At 45.2% G+C, this 16682-nt stretch overlaps 1 protein-coding gene across 8 annotated transcripts in view; it reads right to left on the bottom strand.

Annotated features, from left to right (window-relative positions):
• Positions 1-1012: 1012 nt before the first annotated feature.
• BIN1 (bridging integrator 1) overlaps positions 1013-16682 on the bottom strand; it is a 102065-nt gene continuing 86395 nt past the window's right edge. For all 8 annotated transcript variants that reach the window (XM_037397302.1, XM_037397301.1, XM_037397304.1 and 5 more), the window contains 4 exons: positions 12493-12585; positions 11615-11725; positions 10112-10213; positions 1013-6643 (listed from right to left, as the gene is read on the bottom strand). In XM_037397302.1, the coding sequence (XP_037253199.1) occupies positions 6536-6643; positions 10112-10213; positions 11615-11725; positions 12493-12585 (414 nt within the window). In that variant the 3' untranslated portion in view covers positions 1013-6535. The remainder of the gene's footprint in view (positions 6644-10111; positions 10214-11614; positions 11726-12492; positions 12586-16682) is intronic.

The following is a 16682-nucleotide window of genomic DNA, read 5'->3' on the forward strand; positions in this document are numbered from 1 at the left end:
CATGCCAAGCTGAGGCAGAGCCCAAGTCACCAACTGCAGCGATAGTTTCAGGGGCAAGCCTGCCTCTTTCCCTCCCTCTGCTGCAAGATTTGATTCAGGTCCATCCCAGTACCACAGAGGTGAGGCTAAAAGGCACTAAACCCTCCAGGCCATTTGGAAATAAAGGAACCATACAAGCACAGTCTGGCCAGCTCCCCACGCTGACTCTGAGGCTTGCACACCTGCATGCTAAAGCAGAGGACTCTGGCAGTCCATTCATCAGAGCGCTAACTGGCACCAACTTGCATCCGATCGTGTTCCAACCTTTGGCCAGTGCTTGCTATTTACACACCACGTCCCATGTGCAGCTGCACCAAGCCTGTCTGGAATAAGGCATCCAAGGGGGTGGCCCCAAAAGTCAACAAAGTACCATGAATCCCACTAATCCTGTCCCTCATGGGTCCTAAAGCACTGGTTGAAGGGCAGAAACATCCCCTTTCTACAGGTGAAGAAAATTCCCCATTAAAGACCAGACCCAAAAGCCAGCCTGAAAACCAAGAGCTCATGCAGGTGTGCCGACAGGCCAAAGGGAGCTGGGAGATGTTTGGCCAGATGGGGTAGGGTGCCCACGTGGTGTCATGCTGCCATCACCAAAAAAAAAAATTGCCTTAGAGGATGAAGACCACATCACTTTGGGGTCAGTAGCTATTACAAAGCAAAGGTCTCAAATCATTCCACATGTTGCATTCCTTTGGTGTCAGGTCCTTACAACAGAACAGAGATGGCTGCTAGAAGAGTTTATTCTGCAGTTGTACTCATTCAGGAAAGGAGCAGCATCGCCCTCTCCATCCCATGTGTTTGAAAGAACTTCTAGAACTAATAGCACCTAGCTTCCTTGAAGGTACTCACCTCTTTGATGAGAAAAACGTCCTGAATTGTTTCAACTTCTTTATACAAAGGTGGGGGGCAAAAATCGGGGGGATGGGGGGGACAGGGAGGGGGGAAGGGGGAGAGAGAGAGACTGACACAGGAGTTAGGATGACACAAATTATATTTCTGAACATTGCCAAGAAACAAAACGGGACAAATCCATCTAGTACTTGTCACTGGAACTGGGTGTCACAGCTCTGAATACAATGGGGATTGTTTAGCTTTGTTTAAACAAAACAAAAATTAAAATAATTAAAAAACCCAAACATTTCTCAGGTCATTGTGGTAAAACTCAGAGACTGAATTAACAGAAGGAAAAGAGATTGCCAATACATTGCCAAAGTCGTTGCCATTTGATTCAGTTACAGAGAAGCAATAAGCCCAGGACTGCATCTGGCAAGTTCAAGCAGGGACCATCTACATGAAATGCAGACTAGGGACAGGATTAGCAGAATACACTGTAAAAACAGGTGAAGGAATTACAGCCATAAGACACATCAAAGTACAAGTTCATATAGACCAGTCTTCGCAGCTGTAGCTTCTCCATTTAGTTTCATAAACAAAATTCCTGAAACAGTCTTCTAATTCTCAGCCCCCATGCACCAGCTACAGACCCCAAGCTTTGCAAGGGCTGGTGGCACAGTCCAGCTCTGGGCACCACACAGGACCCCTTTCTGACAGGAGTTTGCTACTCCGAAGTGTCTAAGCCAAAGCATGCAAGCAGAGAGGTGTCTGGACCAGCGCCAGGTGTGACAAGGAAGAGCTCCCCTTTGGCAGCCCAGAGAAGAAAAGCTGTTGCTTGTTCTTCTGGTTATCAGCATTGTCAAGCTGCACTGCGTAGCATTTGCTGATGGACATATTTGTGCATCTTCTAGCTTTGCACTTTAGGCACACAGGGAAGTGCTCTATGCTACTGTCATCCTCAAAGAGCATGGGAGAGGCTGCAAACACGAGGACCTGGAGAGCGAGGTCAGATGCTGAAAGACACAGAGGCTACTGAGATCAGAGGCTACTGTGTTAGAAGCACACAGGCCTTGTCTGTGAAAGATCAGTAGCTCCACCTAGAAAGGGCTGAGAGAGACATCCCTGCATTCTCCAGCAAAAGACACATTCGCTGTTTTGCAGTATGGACTGCACAGCATCCAAAACATGTAATAGTGGCAGAGAGCCACTCTCTGTCTGGCGCAGAGGAGGAAAGGGGAAACTCTGAGCTCAGCATCCTTTGCAGGAGACACACACCTGTTACCATATTGACCATTCACATCTAGACCACTCACATTTTGTTCTCAGCCCTAAATAAAGAGGTTCTGGACCTCCCTGTAACTGAGGCAGCCAGCGCATCAACCCCAAATGAAAAAGAAAACATATAATCCCTCCATCCTCCCCCAGCACCTCCTTAGCCTTGGGCCTTTTCCCTTCAAGAGGTCGTTGCAAAATTTAACTGAGCTGACATCCCAATTCCAGGCAGAATATAGAGTCCTCGCATCTGCTCTGGGTCATGAGAGACCCCCTTGACTTGGGGGTGTGTGTGTGCCTGGGCCATGGGCTTTAGATAGTGGGACAGAAAAGGGTTCTGCAACTGTGAACAAGGTTCGTGGCAAACGGATCACAAAGCAGGACTAGCTCTGAGCAGCTGGGACGAAGCCTGCACAACCTTCACAGCCCGGAAACACAAAGGTGGTAAACACAGACAGTTGAGGAATTCCCATGGAACGCAGCACAGAGTATGCAGGACTCTCGCCTGGAACAACGCATTCATCTTTACCCTGGGACCTTTTCCTAATTCTATCTAATATTCCTGACATTGCTAAGACAGAAAAAAGGAGAAAAAGTAATACCTTATTTCTTTCTCATCAATTGGGCAAATGTTAATTCCCACTGAACACTGGGATTAGGCTCAAACTGGAGTAGCATCATAAATCTATAATAATAAATCTGTGACCAAACTAAGACTGATAGAGCAAGAATGTCTTTCTAAGCCAGGCTACAAAACCAGTCAATAGCACGGGATGAGAAATGCTTTTATTGTTCACCCAGTAAAACAAGTGGAAGTTATTAGATGAGGAAACAGCAGCTTTGCTGGACCAGATACCAGGTAATCCCTGCAATGTGTCCAGTGTACCTATCAGTGGGGCAGAACTGGGCAATAGGCTTCTTTGGGTTCTCTTCAGTGGATGATGTATTCACCAACAAAAATGCAGTTTAGGGTTAACTGAAACCAGTCATCAGATTAAGAAAAAAAAAGGCAAAGGCAAAAAGACTATTAACATTAAAAGATTTTCTTTCAGCATTTTCAAAACAGAAGGCTTCACATTTTTGCTTCAAAGCAACTTGTTATAGCCCAAGTCATAAAGTTTTTCAAAAAGTGAAACACAACCATACAAGTGTAGTTCAGTTTAGTTTGAAAGGATATTTTTGTTTGTTTATGTTTTGATTTTTCCTTTTCTTATTTCACTGAGTAAATGAAGGGGGGGGGAAAAATTGTCTCAGGTCACCCTTATGACTTTTTTCCCAGGATTTTCCAGTTCCGCCCGCAAACTGAAAAACCACTGTGGGCACAGCCTACTTGGGAGTTTACTGTCCCTCTTTCTATTTGAATCAGTCCTAAGCCAAAGAAAATGGAAAGTTCATTCCACCAGGTAATACCAACCAGAATCAAGGTATTTAGCAGATGTAAAAATACTGAAAATGGGAGGAGTTGTGGCTGTTTACAATGCGCTGAACATGACCCAAGAGATAAGAGAACTCCTGGCTCCAAAAAACATTGCTATCTGCAAGCTTCCTGCTATGCCATCCTACTCTCCTATAAGGCAATTTATAAACTGTGGGTCTGATCCTGCGTGTTCAGGATCTGACCGAGATGTGCTGACACTACTTATTTGCAAGCAATGCAAGATCTGGGTAACCCACTCTACCTCCTCTAAGCAAGGGGGTTTGGGGGCTGGGATTTTTGGGTTGGGGGTAAGCAAATGGAGAAAGACACAACATCCTCCCCACTAGCAATATTTGAGCATCACTCATGTGACCTGAAAACAACATCCCTTATTTGCAGCGTGTTACCACTTCTGCAGGGACAATACAGTACTGGATAGTTGCTTTGCAAGCTCAATAAAATGAAAAGGCCTTATGAGGATCTTTGTTGGGACAGTCATCTGGTTCAAACACAGCAGAAGACAACAACAACAACAGCAAAAAAACCCACAATAAATTAGGTATCAGCACAGCTTTCTAAATGGTCTAGAACAATTACTTGCAAGACAAAAATCACAGCTCTGGTACTTAGAATCTTGCGGTTTTTTTAAAAAAAAAAACAATAATCCACAGGTTTTGCATAAAAATAAACATTTTAAGCTGACAGCATTATGTTAATTGGATCAACCCGCTTTTCTATATATATATTTCTATGTATATTTAAATGTATATTTTTTTCTATGAATATTCTTTAAAGGAGTAATGGGAGTCACAAATGCATAAAAATAGATATTTTGGAAAAAGAGTAATAACAAAGACAACCCCAGTGAAAAAAGGAAAACAAAAAAGATCAAACAGGGCAGTATTCTAAAGCAACAGCTCACCATACTATAATTTGTGGAGTCCAGTCCTTCTGTGTTGTGAGCAGTTACTCCTAAATACTATGGGGGTTTGTAACAGTGATGTAAAACAAATTCCCGCATGTTTATTGGGGGGGGGGGGTGGGGGGTGGGAAGAGAGAGAGAATTAAGAAGAAAAGAAGGAGAAGGGATTTGGGGTATATAGGACAGATTTTGATGCCTGTTACATTGCTGTAATTAACTAGCACAGATCATCTCCCAAGCTGAAAGCAGAAGGAACTCCAGCAATTCATTGCATTTATAAAAATATACTTTCTAATCAAAATGTGATCTGCCCCTCTGAACTAAAATTTAAAAAAAAAATAAAAAATCCATTTTTGTCCTACCATGTTTTTTTCTGTTGTCCTACAAATAACCCAAAAAGATTGGGAAAAGTGGGGTTTTCAGTAGTGCATGTCAGCATTCTTTGACAAAAGCCAGCTCCTAACAGGTAGGAACATTATTTCAGAGTGATCCTGTCCTTTTACAGCAGGAGGTAACCTCGCTGTTAAAATCCCTTCAAGGCAAAAGGATCATAAAGGTGGGAGGGGGGGAAGCCATAAAAAAAAAAAGGTAACAGCCCGATCTGCTTGCCAGCTGCATCAGTATTCAAGTAAGTTTAAAGTACCTTTGTGGGACTTTAGAGTCTTGGAGGGTCAGACCGGCTTATTTTAACAAGTGTAATATGCACTTTGAAACAGCCTTGTCATCTGCTTGTTTAAACTAAAAAACAAAACTCAAAAACAAACAAGAGCAAAGGAAAGGTATAGGAAAGGTCTTGGCATCAGTATTAGACTGCAGAATATCTTCTTGACACTGACACTCTGATGTTCTTGCCTTCCTTTCTAATGCATTAAAAGACCATGAAGTCATGCAGCCACTTTAAATGAGTATAGTTTTCATAGAGATTAACTCGATCGCCAGCACAGCACTGGAGAAAGCTGATCTAACAATATTTCAATTACAGAACTCTTCAAAAGAAAATAAGAACTACAATTCCACAAATAACAATGCCAATTAAAAACAAAGAAAGTATTTTTTTTTCTCAGTGTCTTTTCTTAGATATTCTTTCAGAAAAAAAATCTTTCTTCCTTTATCTCTTTCTTTAAAAGCAAATTTTCTAACCACCCAGATTTTAGAGCTATCTTCCATCTACATGAATCTAAGCTTTTCTGAAACCGCCTATGGGGTTGGGGGGGGCGAGGATTCCCTCACCTGAATTTCAGAGCAACCTAAATGGCATCTGCTTATTTTGTCTTGTTTCTCCTCTTGAATTTGTCTGTCCCCCTTAGCATTTCACAGGTCAATACTACTGCGAGAATTTAAGTGTCTACATTTGAAAGAACTTTGGACTGAGCACAGCTTCACACATTCCATCTTCTCTATGCCCTTTCCATGTAGTTTCTTCTATCTTTACGTGTACAAAATCACAGTTTGTGTAACATCGTTTTAAAGGAAGAAAATAAAATACACACACGCACACACACATAAGTATTGGTGAACACTATACACTAAATATTTTTTTCAACAGCATAACAGAAAGTTTGGCCTACTGTAGGTTGAACATGTAGGGAAGGCTGATCTTTTATGGTTGCCATGCAAGCCACCTTCAAGACAAAACAGATGAACCCACCCAAGAGCAAATGCAGCTTCTACTCTCAAGCCATTAGACAATTACTGCCTTTCCAGGGATCAGACTGGCATCTCACCAATGCAGTGAATGCAGTATTTAGAGAACCACACCGAGTTACTTCTGCATCAGTCCTCCAAATCCAAACGCTATTAAAACCAAAGGGGAAAAAGGGTATTTGACTTGCCTTATTATTATTAATACTTATATATTTTGATAACACTTTGAATTTCAATTTACTTCTGAAATCTTGCCCTTTGAGAAGAACACATCCTTCAAGTTGACTTTTTTTCAGGCTTCTGTGCCTTTAAAATTCTCTCTTCTTTTCATTTTGCTGTTCTTTTTCAATTATCTACCAGAAAACTTGCTTTCTTGCAGCAGAAATGCAGCTGGTGGGCTTGGGCTTTCACTGCACCCGCTCCGTGAAATTCTCAGGGAAAACCCCTCGGCATTGGTCAAGTTCCTTATGCTGGATCCAGTCAGACTCCTTCACACCCATCAGCCATCCTTCATCCTGGAGGAAAAGAAAAAGATCAGGTGCTGAGAGATAAATGTCAGCAGGGACTTTTCTTACAGACTGCAGGCCAAGGAGGTGTCAAGGCATTACCAAAGCCATGCTCGTATTTGGCTTGGGAGACAATCCAGGAAAAGGGTGGGGGAGAAGGAAAAAATGTTCCGTTTTAAACTGGGAGAAGGCCACACACCCCCAGAATCAGTACCAAAACTCCTACCCGACCCAGAGTGTCTAGAGGCACTGAAATTGTAAATAAGTAGCAAGCGTAATAGAAGTATGTCATAATTTATACCTGCCGAAGCAGGAGACATTCTGCCAAACTTTCTAGAGCTATAGGATGGGAGCAACCACCAATCTCACCTTTCACAACCTAAACACGAGGGGTCTAACATTCTCCATAGTTATAAAAAAAGATGGGCACCTCCACAGTGCCATTCACCCCATTTATCTTGGGCACGGGTCTTTGAAAAGGATGAATCATCCCCTGGAGGTGCTCATCCCCTGCTTCAGTCAGGGCACCCGGATGATTTTAGAGAGGTGGTGTAGGCAAAACGAGTCTTGTTTGCTATGCTGAAATTCTGGTCTAAGAGGATAGGAAGCCAAGGACCTCAACGCATCTTCCCAAAACCCAGCAGTCTGTTGGGCCTAATGTAAGGCGATCTTGGCAAAGCTCCCAAACTTGTGCCACACACTATGTAAGACTCAAGGTCTCTCACAAGAGCCATCCCTAGCCACCAAACCTATACATCTATAAACAGGGGTGAATTTTCACTGAGGCAAACGGAGTTCTGCTTAGTAGAACCTGCTCAGGAGGAGAACAGACTTCCCACCGCTCTGCCTGCAGAGTGTCTAGCATCAACGTTTCTGCTCCATCTGAAGCACATGAGGCAGATGAGATATTCAAGGTGGGAAGGCTGCACTGTTTGCAGCTCTGGTGTGCAACCACCCCATTCTCTGCGCGCCGCGGAGATGCCACCATGGAAGCACTCCTTCAGCACGCAAATATACCCACTTCATGTGAGTCATTTGCAGTGGGGCAGCCTATGGGTTAAGACTGCAGCATGAGGCAAGAGAGCTGCACAGAGGACTGCCGTTTCCAAACTCAACAGCCTGCTCTGCATCCACTCCTCTGGGCAAAGCATGCACCAGGCTCATTTAGACATATGTTATCACACTCAGCTACATAACTTGCCAGGGCAGAAGTGCTCAGGCAACCAGATGCTCTAAGCTGTGGGGAAATGAGGCATGCATATGTGTGGTTCACACAGTTGTTCTGACACTTCTGGTTTCCTGGAACTGGCAGGAGTTACCTAGGTTATTTACCCAAAGCCAAGCAACGGCTCCCTTTGTATTTACAGAATATGTTCTTTAAAAACATGCCCGCACAATGCAGGAGTGATGCAGCGGGCACATATTGCTTTCCACTGCCATTTTGCAGCTTCTGCTCTCTTGTCCTGTTTTCTGCACATTTCATGTGGCAACAGCACAGACCAGCCATTGTATTCCAGTTCCCTGCTCCTTGCAGGCTGTACTGGGTGCCTGTAGACTCAGTTAGCCCTTGCTGCTGCCTTAGATTTGAGCATTCAGGGGATGTCATGGGAACGGCATGAGGCAGGAGCCCATCTGCAGCAGCCAGCTGCAGGGGCTGCAGAAAGACTGACATGCCATAAATCAGGAAGACAAACGACTAGGTAGAAGATGCTGGGCCCAAGTGTCTGGAAGGCAGCTTCCAGCCCACAGCACAGCAAGCACAAAAGCTCATCCATTTGCACATAGCATCTCTGCCATACAGCATGCATCCTGCTGCATCCTGCTATGAAGTGTCTCCTCAGCTGTAGGGATTAGACACAAGGACCCAGATTGACCCCTGCTGATCTTGAACCACATCGCTCCAAGTGCCAGCTTAGAAACATTGCTGCCCTCAACCCTTTCTTCTGTCAAGAAAAATCAATCCAGGCCTGGCTGACAGACCCACAAACAAGCTGCAAGATAAGGACATGGGTCACAGTCTATTACCCTAAACTTCCTCCACTCACGTGCACAGTTCATGCACATGTTAACAGCCAACATCTTGTGGCTGGGTATGGTCAAGGTTAGGAAAATGAGCTGTAGCACAGGATACACTGTAGGAGGGTTAGAGGGCTTCAGTGCAGCTACAGCATCATGTTAGCAACACTCAGAGCTCACCCTCTGCAGCTTGGAGAGTCTCGAGTTCATGGCTGTTGCACCCACATCCAGCTAGAGTGCAAACATAGGGCATTGAGAAACTCTGCTTTCCACATGCTGTCTCCTACCACAGAAACTAGGGAAGCTGCCACTCATTTCCCATCCAGAATGCTTTCTGAGAAAGAAATGTTCACAAATACTCGTGCAGGGCAGTCCCACTCAGTGATGAGTCTTGTCTCTACAAGGAATCACTGCCTTTTCCCCATACAACCCTTCCCCCTAGAGCGCCTAGCTCTGCAGGAACTGCCGGCACGTTATAGCTCCTATTTCACAAGCAGCAGCAAGATCTGCCTCCATAATTCACAAAGCCAACAGCTGAGCCACAAAGAAGATCCGCATCTTCTGTGGCCAGTGAGCTACATCAGCTTCCCTTTACCCCTTGTGGAATCCCGATAGCGTCTGGGCTTGGCCAAACCCAAAGAGCTGATGACTACCTAATCACTTTGAAGAATTCTCTTCCTTTTCCAAACAGAATCCTGGAGACGTGAGCATGAATTTTATAAAATCACCACCTCCCTCAGCCAAAGTAGTAAAACTACTGCAGACTATCAGTTGGAAGCCCTCAAACACAGCAAGTGAGAAGGATTTACTCAAGGCTTCTAGAAACAGCTCAGATTAAAGAAAAACATTGCCAATTAAATTCAGTTGGAGATGGGCAGTAAGACTGTTCTCTGAGGATAAGAAATCTGCTCCAGTCTTTGAGTCTGCTGCCATCTCCTGACCAAACCTGTCTTTTGGAAATTGCCATTGCTACGCTGAAGTGCAAGACATCATCCATGGCGAGCTGCTTTCTCCGAGCTCCAGCACTTCCCAAAAGGGGAGAAAATATTGTCAGAAGCTGTGGGTCACTCCTGCCAATGCCACAGTCCACACTGAAGTGGTCATAAGGAACGTGCATCAAGTTTAGGAGCAGTGAGGAGGTGAAGTATGGGCTCTGTCAGGCTCTCTGATCAAGGAAGTCATTGCACTAGCTCAAATGCCCCGATAGGAACAGGAAGCCACAGCTATTTCACGTGCTTTATACAGGATAATGTCTCCACTTTCCAATAACAAGCAGAGTCCTCCACTCTCTTGCAGGAAGCCAATCTCAAGCTTAAGGACAACCGGCTATCCCGGTCAGCTCCCAGCCACAAACTGATGGCTCTGCATCCAGCCAGCCAACTGTTAGCAGAGGAAGAAGCAGCTCTGGAAATCCCGTTGGCTCCTCCCGGCCCAGGCTCACACCCTGTCTTCCCCACTCACCTGCTCCTCAGGGTTCTCAAACGGAATCACCAGCACCACATCCCCGGCCTTCAGCTGCAGTTCGTCGCTGTCAGTGGCCGTGTAGTCATGCATGGCCTGGACCTACGGGGAGAGAACAGGAGAGCTTGGGTGAGGGCAGCCTTCTCTCACACAGCTCCATAACGGGTGGCAAGGCTTTCCTCTTCACTGATTCACTGGATGATTCAGGTAGGAAGGCACCTTTGGAGGCCATCTGATCCAACCTGCTGCTCAAGGCAGGGCAAGCTTGGGTCACAAATGCCCTCTCTACGGGAATAACCACTTCCCTTAACCTAATGGCTACATGCTTGCTCATACAGCCTGGCATGCAGCTCACCTTCGCCACAGGGCATCTCATTCAACTTGTTATGCATCAGCACCTCCCTGTCCTTCCTTAGGAGAGCTGAATTCCCATGGTACGGGTCTAAAAACCTCACAGGGTAGAAAGCCTGTATTCACCCAAATGGTGCTCTCTATTCTTTTTGCAGCTGGACTGCAAGAGCATTAGAGACTATAGCTTCCTATCTCTGTCACAGAAAGCAAGGAGAGGAAACGCAGGAAAGAGTAGTATCAGTTTAGATCTTTGAGTGATTGTATCCTGCCATGTTCTCTCTCTGGTATTCAGTCTAACTCCTATCATCATATGTGTTACAGCTTTTTTACTTCAAACCACAGCTCTTCGCTTTGAGCACTACAGCCTAAAATTGCTGCCTGCAACCAATCTAAATCTGATGAACCTCCTATTGTTCTTCAGGGGGTTGTCATTCTTCTGCTTTTGGTAGAACTCCCTGAAAAAAAAAAACCAAAATGATGCCTGGACATGACTAAAGCAGAAGAAAAGCATTCCTATTACAGGAGACTGTAATTTCTCACTCTCAGGGTATTATGGATCTGTGCTGTCTTGCTACAGTATTCCATTATGCAGGTTAAATTTGTGGCCTATCGTCACCTAGAATCACTCCTTCCTCCAGCACCTTCAAAACAAGCTGTGAGTGACCTTTGGCATATTCAGAATACCCACCAGACTTCCCTGTCTAATCCTATACTTTTTCATGTTTGGGGGAAATTAGAAAGCCAGGATAAACAGGAACTCCTCTGTCCCTACAGGTGTTTTCAACTCTTCATTTGCCACTTGCATCAAAGTTTAACCTTTCCAGTTTGAAGCACAACTTCTTATCTACTATCCCGCATCTGTGACTGACACTACCACACCACCAGAGATAGAAATAACTGCAGCAGAGAGAAGGAAGAGTTTTGCTATACACCACAGCCAGACATTTAAACACTGATGTGCTTGTATAGCCCTTTGAAGCATCTAGAACCGCATGAAGCTGGGATGGTGGAAAGGTAGGTGTATCTCTTCTTCAGCTTCTTTTCTCCTTTTCAATGCAGCAAAGCCCATCGCCATGCTGAGCAAAAGTAGTTAATTCATTACAAGAAAAAAAATCACCAGGAACTCAGTGCCCCACCACCACACACACTCACCTTGAACAGAAATCCTGGGGGCATGTCAGCTCTTTCAGATGAAGCACCTCCTTCCACAGTGCCATTGATGGTAGCAGGGAAAGTTTCCACAACGACAGCAGGCAGAGAGCTCTGGTAGGGAGCAGCAGCCAAGGAAGAAAAAAAAGCCAATGAGAAAAGAGAATCCAAAATTACAGCCCAAGTTCACCCTGGAGGATCCACATCTCTACCCCATCCATGGCTTCAGCAGGTTTTTCAAACACACCAGTGACAGAAACACCCCAAAGGACGGCAAAGGCAGGAGAGGTGACCACTGTCTTCCTTTGCTAAAGGCTGTGGAAGGGCAGAGGGAATTTAGAGTTTTTCTGGGACCATAATGCCTGGCATTTCTCATTCGCTGCAGTCACAATGCAGTTTGTGTAGAGCCCTCATGGAACCAACAACTCAAATGCAACAGCCTATAGGAACAAAGCAGCCACGAGATGGGATCTACTCCAGTCCCCTAAAAAGGTGGCAGTACCAGGAGAAAAAGAGGAACCCTGGATATTCAGGGGACAGAGGCAAAACCCAGAGGAAAGGTAGGTAAAGCAGAAGGTGAGCAAGGAGGAATCCAGCAGACAACACAAGCTTAGGACGGCACGGGCTGTGGGCTGGCTTCACAACATGGGTGAAGGGACAGGTTTTTTTGTGGATCTTCCATCAGAGCTTCTCCTTAAGCTCTACACAGATAAAATGTGTATGCACAGCTGCAACTGGCCTCTAAGAGCACTATAACTGCTGGGGTGGCACGATGTGTTTTTCCAAGCAGTCACCTCTTTCCCCAGCTCAGCCTCCCACATCTGTTGTATGACAAAGAGATGCGAGGAAAAAAAGGGAATGCTGTCCCTCGAGGTGCTTACCGATCCTGAATCGGCTTCGGTTTTAGATGCTTCAGCTCCAGCTGCTGCTTCTGATCCAGCTGCTTCAGCTCCTGCATGGGCTGCTTCTGCAGGCTGCAATACAAAAGTGATTCAGGTGGGAAGTTATGCTCAGTACAGCTACACAGGAAAGTGCATCTTAGTCTGTCCAAGCGCTCTATGCTGTTGGCTGCTGCCATCTGCCGACAGCCAGGTGAGAAATCTCAGGGTCTTGCTGGGTTTCATCTCCCTCTTTCTCTGCAACCCCGCGAAATCACAGTAAAGCCTGCATTCCGCATTCTCTCGCTCCAGCCACGCAACAGGTAACACTCCAGAGGAAATCGATGAAACACCAAAAATCCTGTGCACCTCTTTTTTCATCTAAAGAACAGACCTCCTTTACACATGCACAGTATCTATCACTACATATAGATTGCCCACTTGTACAGGAATACAAGTCGGCTTGCACATCAAGGGACAAGGATCTCTCAACAAGTTACTTCCAAGGATCAACGATCAAAGAATATTTAAGCCTTTGCATACTGCCAGAAACAGAAGAGCATGGTAATAAGGTGTCCAGATACAGAACTTAGTCTGGACTCAGCATCTACATGACATCAGCACTAAATCAAACCGAACTAAAAACTGTGCTAACTTTCACCCAATTTGATTCTCAATAGGCGCAGAGTCATATGAATTTTAATTCTGTTGTGAATATTTGCTACGAATATTCTGCATGGTGCATGCACACGTTTGTGTTGGTGAAGAGTTTCTAATGCACAAAAACTGCCACCACCAGGGAGAAATATTTAGCATCATCTACAAATCACTGCCTGGAAGAGACTGTTTTGGGAAGCCTTGGGACAGGAATTTCTGTGCAAAACAAAAGACCAACCAAACACCTCTGATACACTTTCTGCAGTTCAAGCTTTTATTCTCCCTTGCCTGAAATCAGGCTAAATTTGTTTGAACACAAAATCAAAAACATTCATTTGCCCCTCCCAGAAACTGCAACAACACGGGAAATAAGTTGGATCTGGCAGCAACAATGCTGCAGATGAGTCCCTTGGGAGACTGGCCAGGCAGCACCTGGGAATACTGACAAGAATCTCACAGGTCTAATTTGCAGCCTGAGTGCCATCATGGCCAGCCTATAGCCATTTGTTCTCTATACCAGAGAGCACATGCACCTCCAGACACCCACTTTATACTTGCACAATAGAGATTGCTACAGGGATTCCGCATTTTTAATACATACGAATAAACTAGCTTTAGTATGCCTACATGCCTCATACATTTGGTAAACACATAGTGTCCTGGTTTTGGCTGGGACAGTTATTTTTCTTCCTAATAGCTGGTATAGTGCTGTGTTTTGGATTTAGGATGAGAATAATGTTAGTAACAGACCGATGTTTTAGTTAGTGTAAGCACTGCTCAGCAGCAAGTCAAGGACTTTTCAGCTTCTCATGCTGCCCTGCCAGCAAGGAGGCTGGTGGCACAAGAATCTGGGAGGGGGGACAGCCAGGACAGCTAACCCAAAGTGGCCAAAGGGATATTCCATACTATGTGAAGTCATGCTCAGTATATAAACTGAAAAGTTGGCCAGGGGCTGCTGCTTGGGAACTGGCAGGGCATTGGTTGGTTGGTGGTGAGCAATTGTTTTTCATTTTGGTTTTTCTTGGGTTTTATTTCTCTCTCTTTTTGTTATTTTCCTCTTCAGTACTGTTATTATTATTGTTATTTCAATTATTAAACTGTTCTTACCTCATCCCACAAGTTTTCTTACATTTACCTTTCCGGTTGTCTCCCCCATCCCGCCAGGGAGGAGCAAGCAGCCAGCTGCACAGTGCTTATTTGTCAGCTGGAGCTAAACCATGACACACGCACCCCTGAATACAACCACGTTCAAAGCAAGGCATTGTCCAGATTTCTTAATGTTGCAATTCTCATAGTCCCAACCCTACAAAAGCCCAGCGTAAAGCAACAATCATAGTAACCCTTAACTCTACACCCACCTGGCTATTAGCCATGCACTGGCACAATCCTCCAAGCAGTTTTCTAACAGCAGCCATAATGATGAAATAAAACCTTAATTTAACAAAAAGTCATGACTTTACCTTCTCCAATGATGCCATGCTTTCCTCTCTTACCACACCTTTCCTCACGTCTCCCCATCACCATGTTCACAGGCCTGTGCTGCCAGAGGACGTTCCATGCAGCAGAGCTATCCCTACCCTGCAGAGGATTCCCACAGCAGCTTTGGTAGCACTAAGGTAAATGTATGCACAGGAAATGCTACAAAGGCTTCTCCTGTCTAAATAGATTCCCTCCCAGGCTGCTTTTTATTTGCATTCAGTGAAACTGGAACTGGGACAGATGCCAGCCCAGCTCTACCTGGCCAAGCATGGGTTTTATGTGGACAAGGAGCACAATGTGAGCTTCTTTTTAAAAAGTGGCTAATTTGCAAAACCAGTATTTAATAACCAGATTAACTACATCTAAATTAATCCCTAAAGGGCATTTTCACGTCAGCTACTTATTTTTCTATTTTATGTACCTGTGGGCATCCCAAGGCCTATAAAAGCATTTACAGTCATGGAAAGACACTATAAGGAGAAGAGGGAGAACTGCTCACTGCTGTTGCCAGGTTTGAAAGCTTTGCCTATTCTAACAGCAGCGTCATACACACCAAATGCAAGTTTCCTTGTCTGCAGAACTACACAAGTTCTGCTGCATCCAAGTTCCTACGCAGCTGTTCACCTGATGACATACAGGACTATGTAACCATGCAACAAGTCTTCTCTCAACAGCTAGGAACTACATTAGAGCAAAAACAGTTCAGAAGACTTGAAGACCAAAAGGAGGATTCCCCAGCTGCAAGGAGCTCTGCTCTTCAACCGTATATGGTATGCGAGGTGAGAACATCTTGTCTAGTAGCAGTCCCCAGTTGATTAAATTGTCCTTTGAGTGAAATTAGTTTCTAGGATGGGAGAAATGGCCCAAAACACTTTTTACACCCCAGACTGTAAGCACAGCTCAATCAGATGCAGTCATACCTCACTCCTACCCATCCGCTTGAAAGACATGAGATCATCCCTCGCAAAAACACAAGCTACTTTTCTTTCTTACCAAGACAGACTGACAATGCTCATACAGGGGAATGACAGATGTTAAACACTAATGGCCCATAAAACACACAATGGAAATCTCTTTCTTGACATGACCCAAGCTCATGTGAAGGAGGGCACTGGCCACTGAGTCCATGGGCCAGGCTTTCAGCAAGGGGTAAGTCATGCCCTCTGAGTACTGACTGTAGGTGGTGATCCTACCTCGAGAATGGTAAGGTTGGCAGGACTCCAGCATAAGCCAAGGACATGTGCCTGAGGACACGCCATAGGATACAGCCAGCTCAAGTAGCAAGCTTGAGTACCGAGACCAAGCGTTTTCTGTCCACACCCCCGGCCATTTGTCTAGAGAGGCTCAAGAGTAGTTGTGCCTGAAATATCTCCCATATTGCTGATCTGCAGCAATCTGAGACCTTCCCAGGCCCAATATATCTAGAGGGCACAAATGAAGGTCTGGTTTTGGTTCAGATGCAGAACACGTGTAGGGTCTTCCTTGTCAGCAAGCTCCAAAGCTGAGGTTGAGGCAGATGCCAGGTAAGACTTGGGCCAGCACTTAACTTCCAGTGCAGACAGAGGCTGATGTGAATCAGCCTTTCTGGAAACAATGGTCAATAAGGAACAAACACCACAGATAATTCCAAACACATGTATATACCCAGTGATACAGGCAGTAAGGACAGGGGGCAGCTGAGCCATTTATGCATCACACACAAGACCAACAGAATGTACAGAGTTTAGGAAATGCTGGGGAGTGGAGGGTGAGGATGATGCCACAGTGGGACTAAGTTTGAGGAGAATGTCACAGCATCATGCCGGAGGAAAGATGAGTAAATTAGCAGGGAAAGACAATGGGGTTGTGCATTGGTGGAGGCATAAGTTTCAGAGTGCCAGACCTGACTTGCAAACATGTGGCTGCCCCTGGGGCTTCACAGAAGGTGCAAAAGTGGGTTCAGCAGCACATGGCACAACTTTGGTTTGGGGTGTGCAGAAATGAAAAGCAATGAGGGAAAGCAGACAGGTATGCACACAGAGATGGCACCGGCACATGCACAGTACATGATGAGAGAT

This window comes from Falco rusticolus, chromosome 8, assembly GCF_015220075.1.
Source record: "Falco rusticolus isolate bFalRus1 chromosome 8, bFalRus1.pri, whole genome shotgun sequence".
NCBI classification, from domain to species: Eukaryota; Metazoa; Chordata; class Aves; order Falconiformes; family Falconidae; genus Falco; species Falco rusticolus.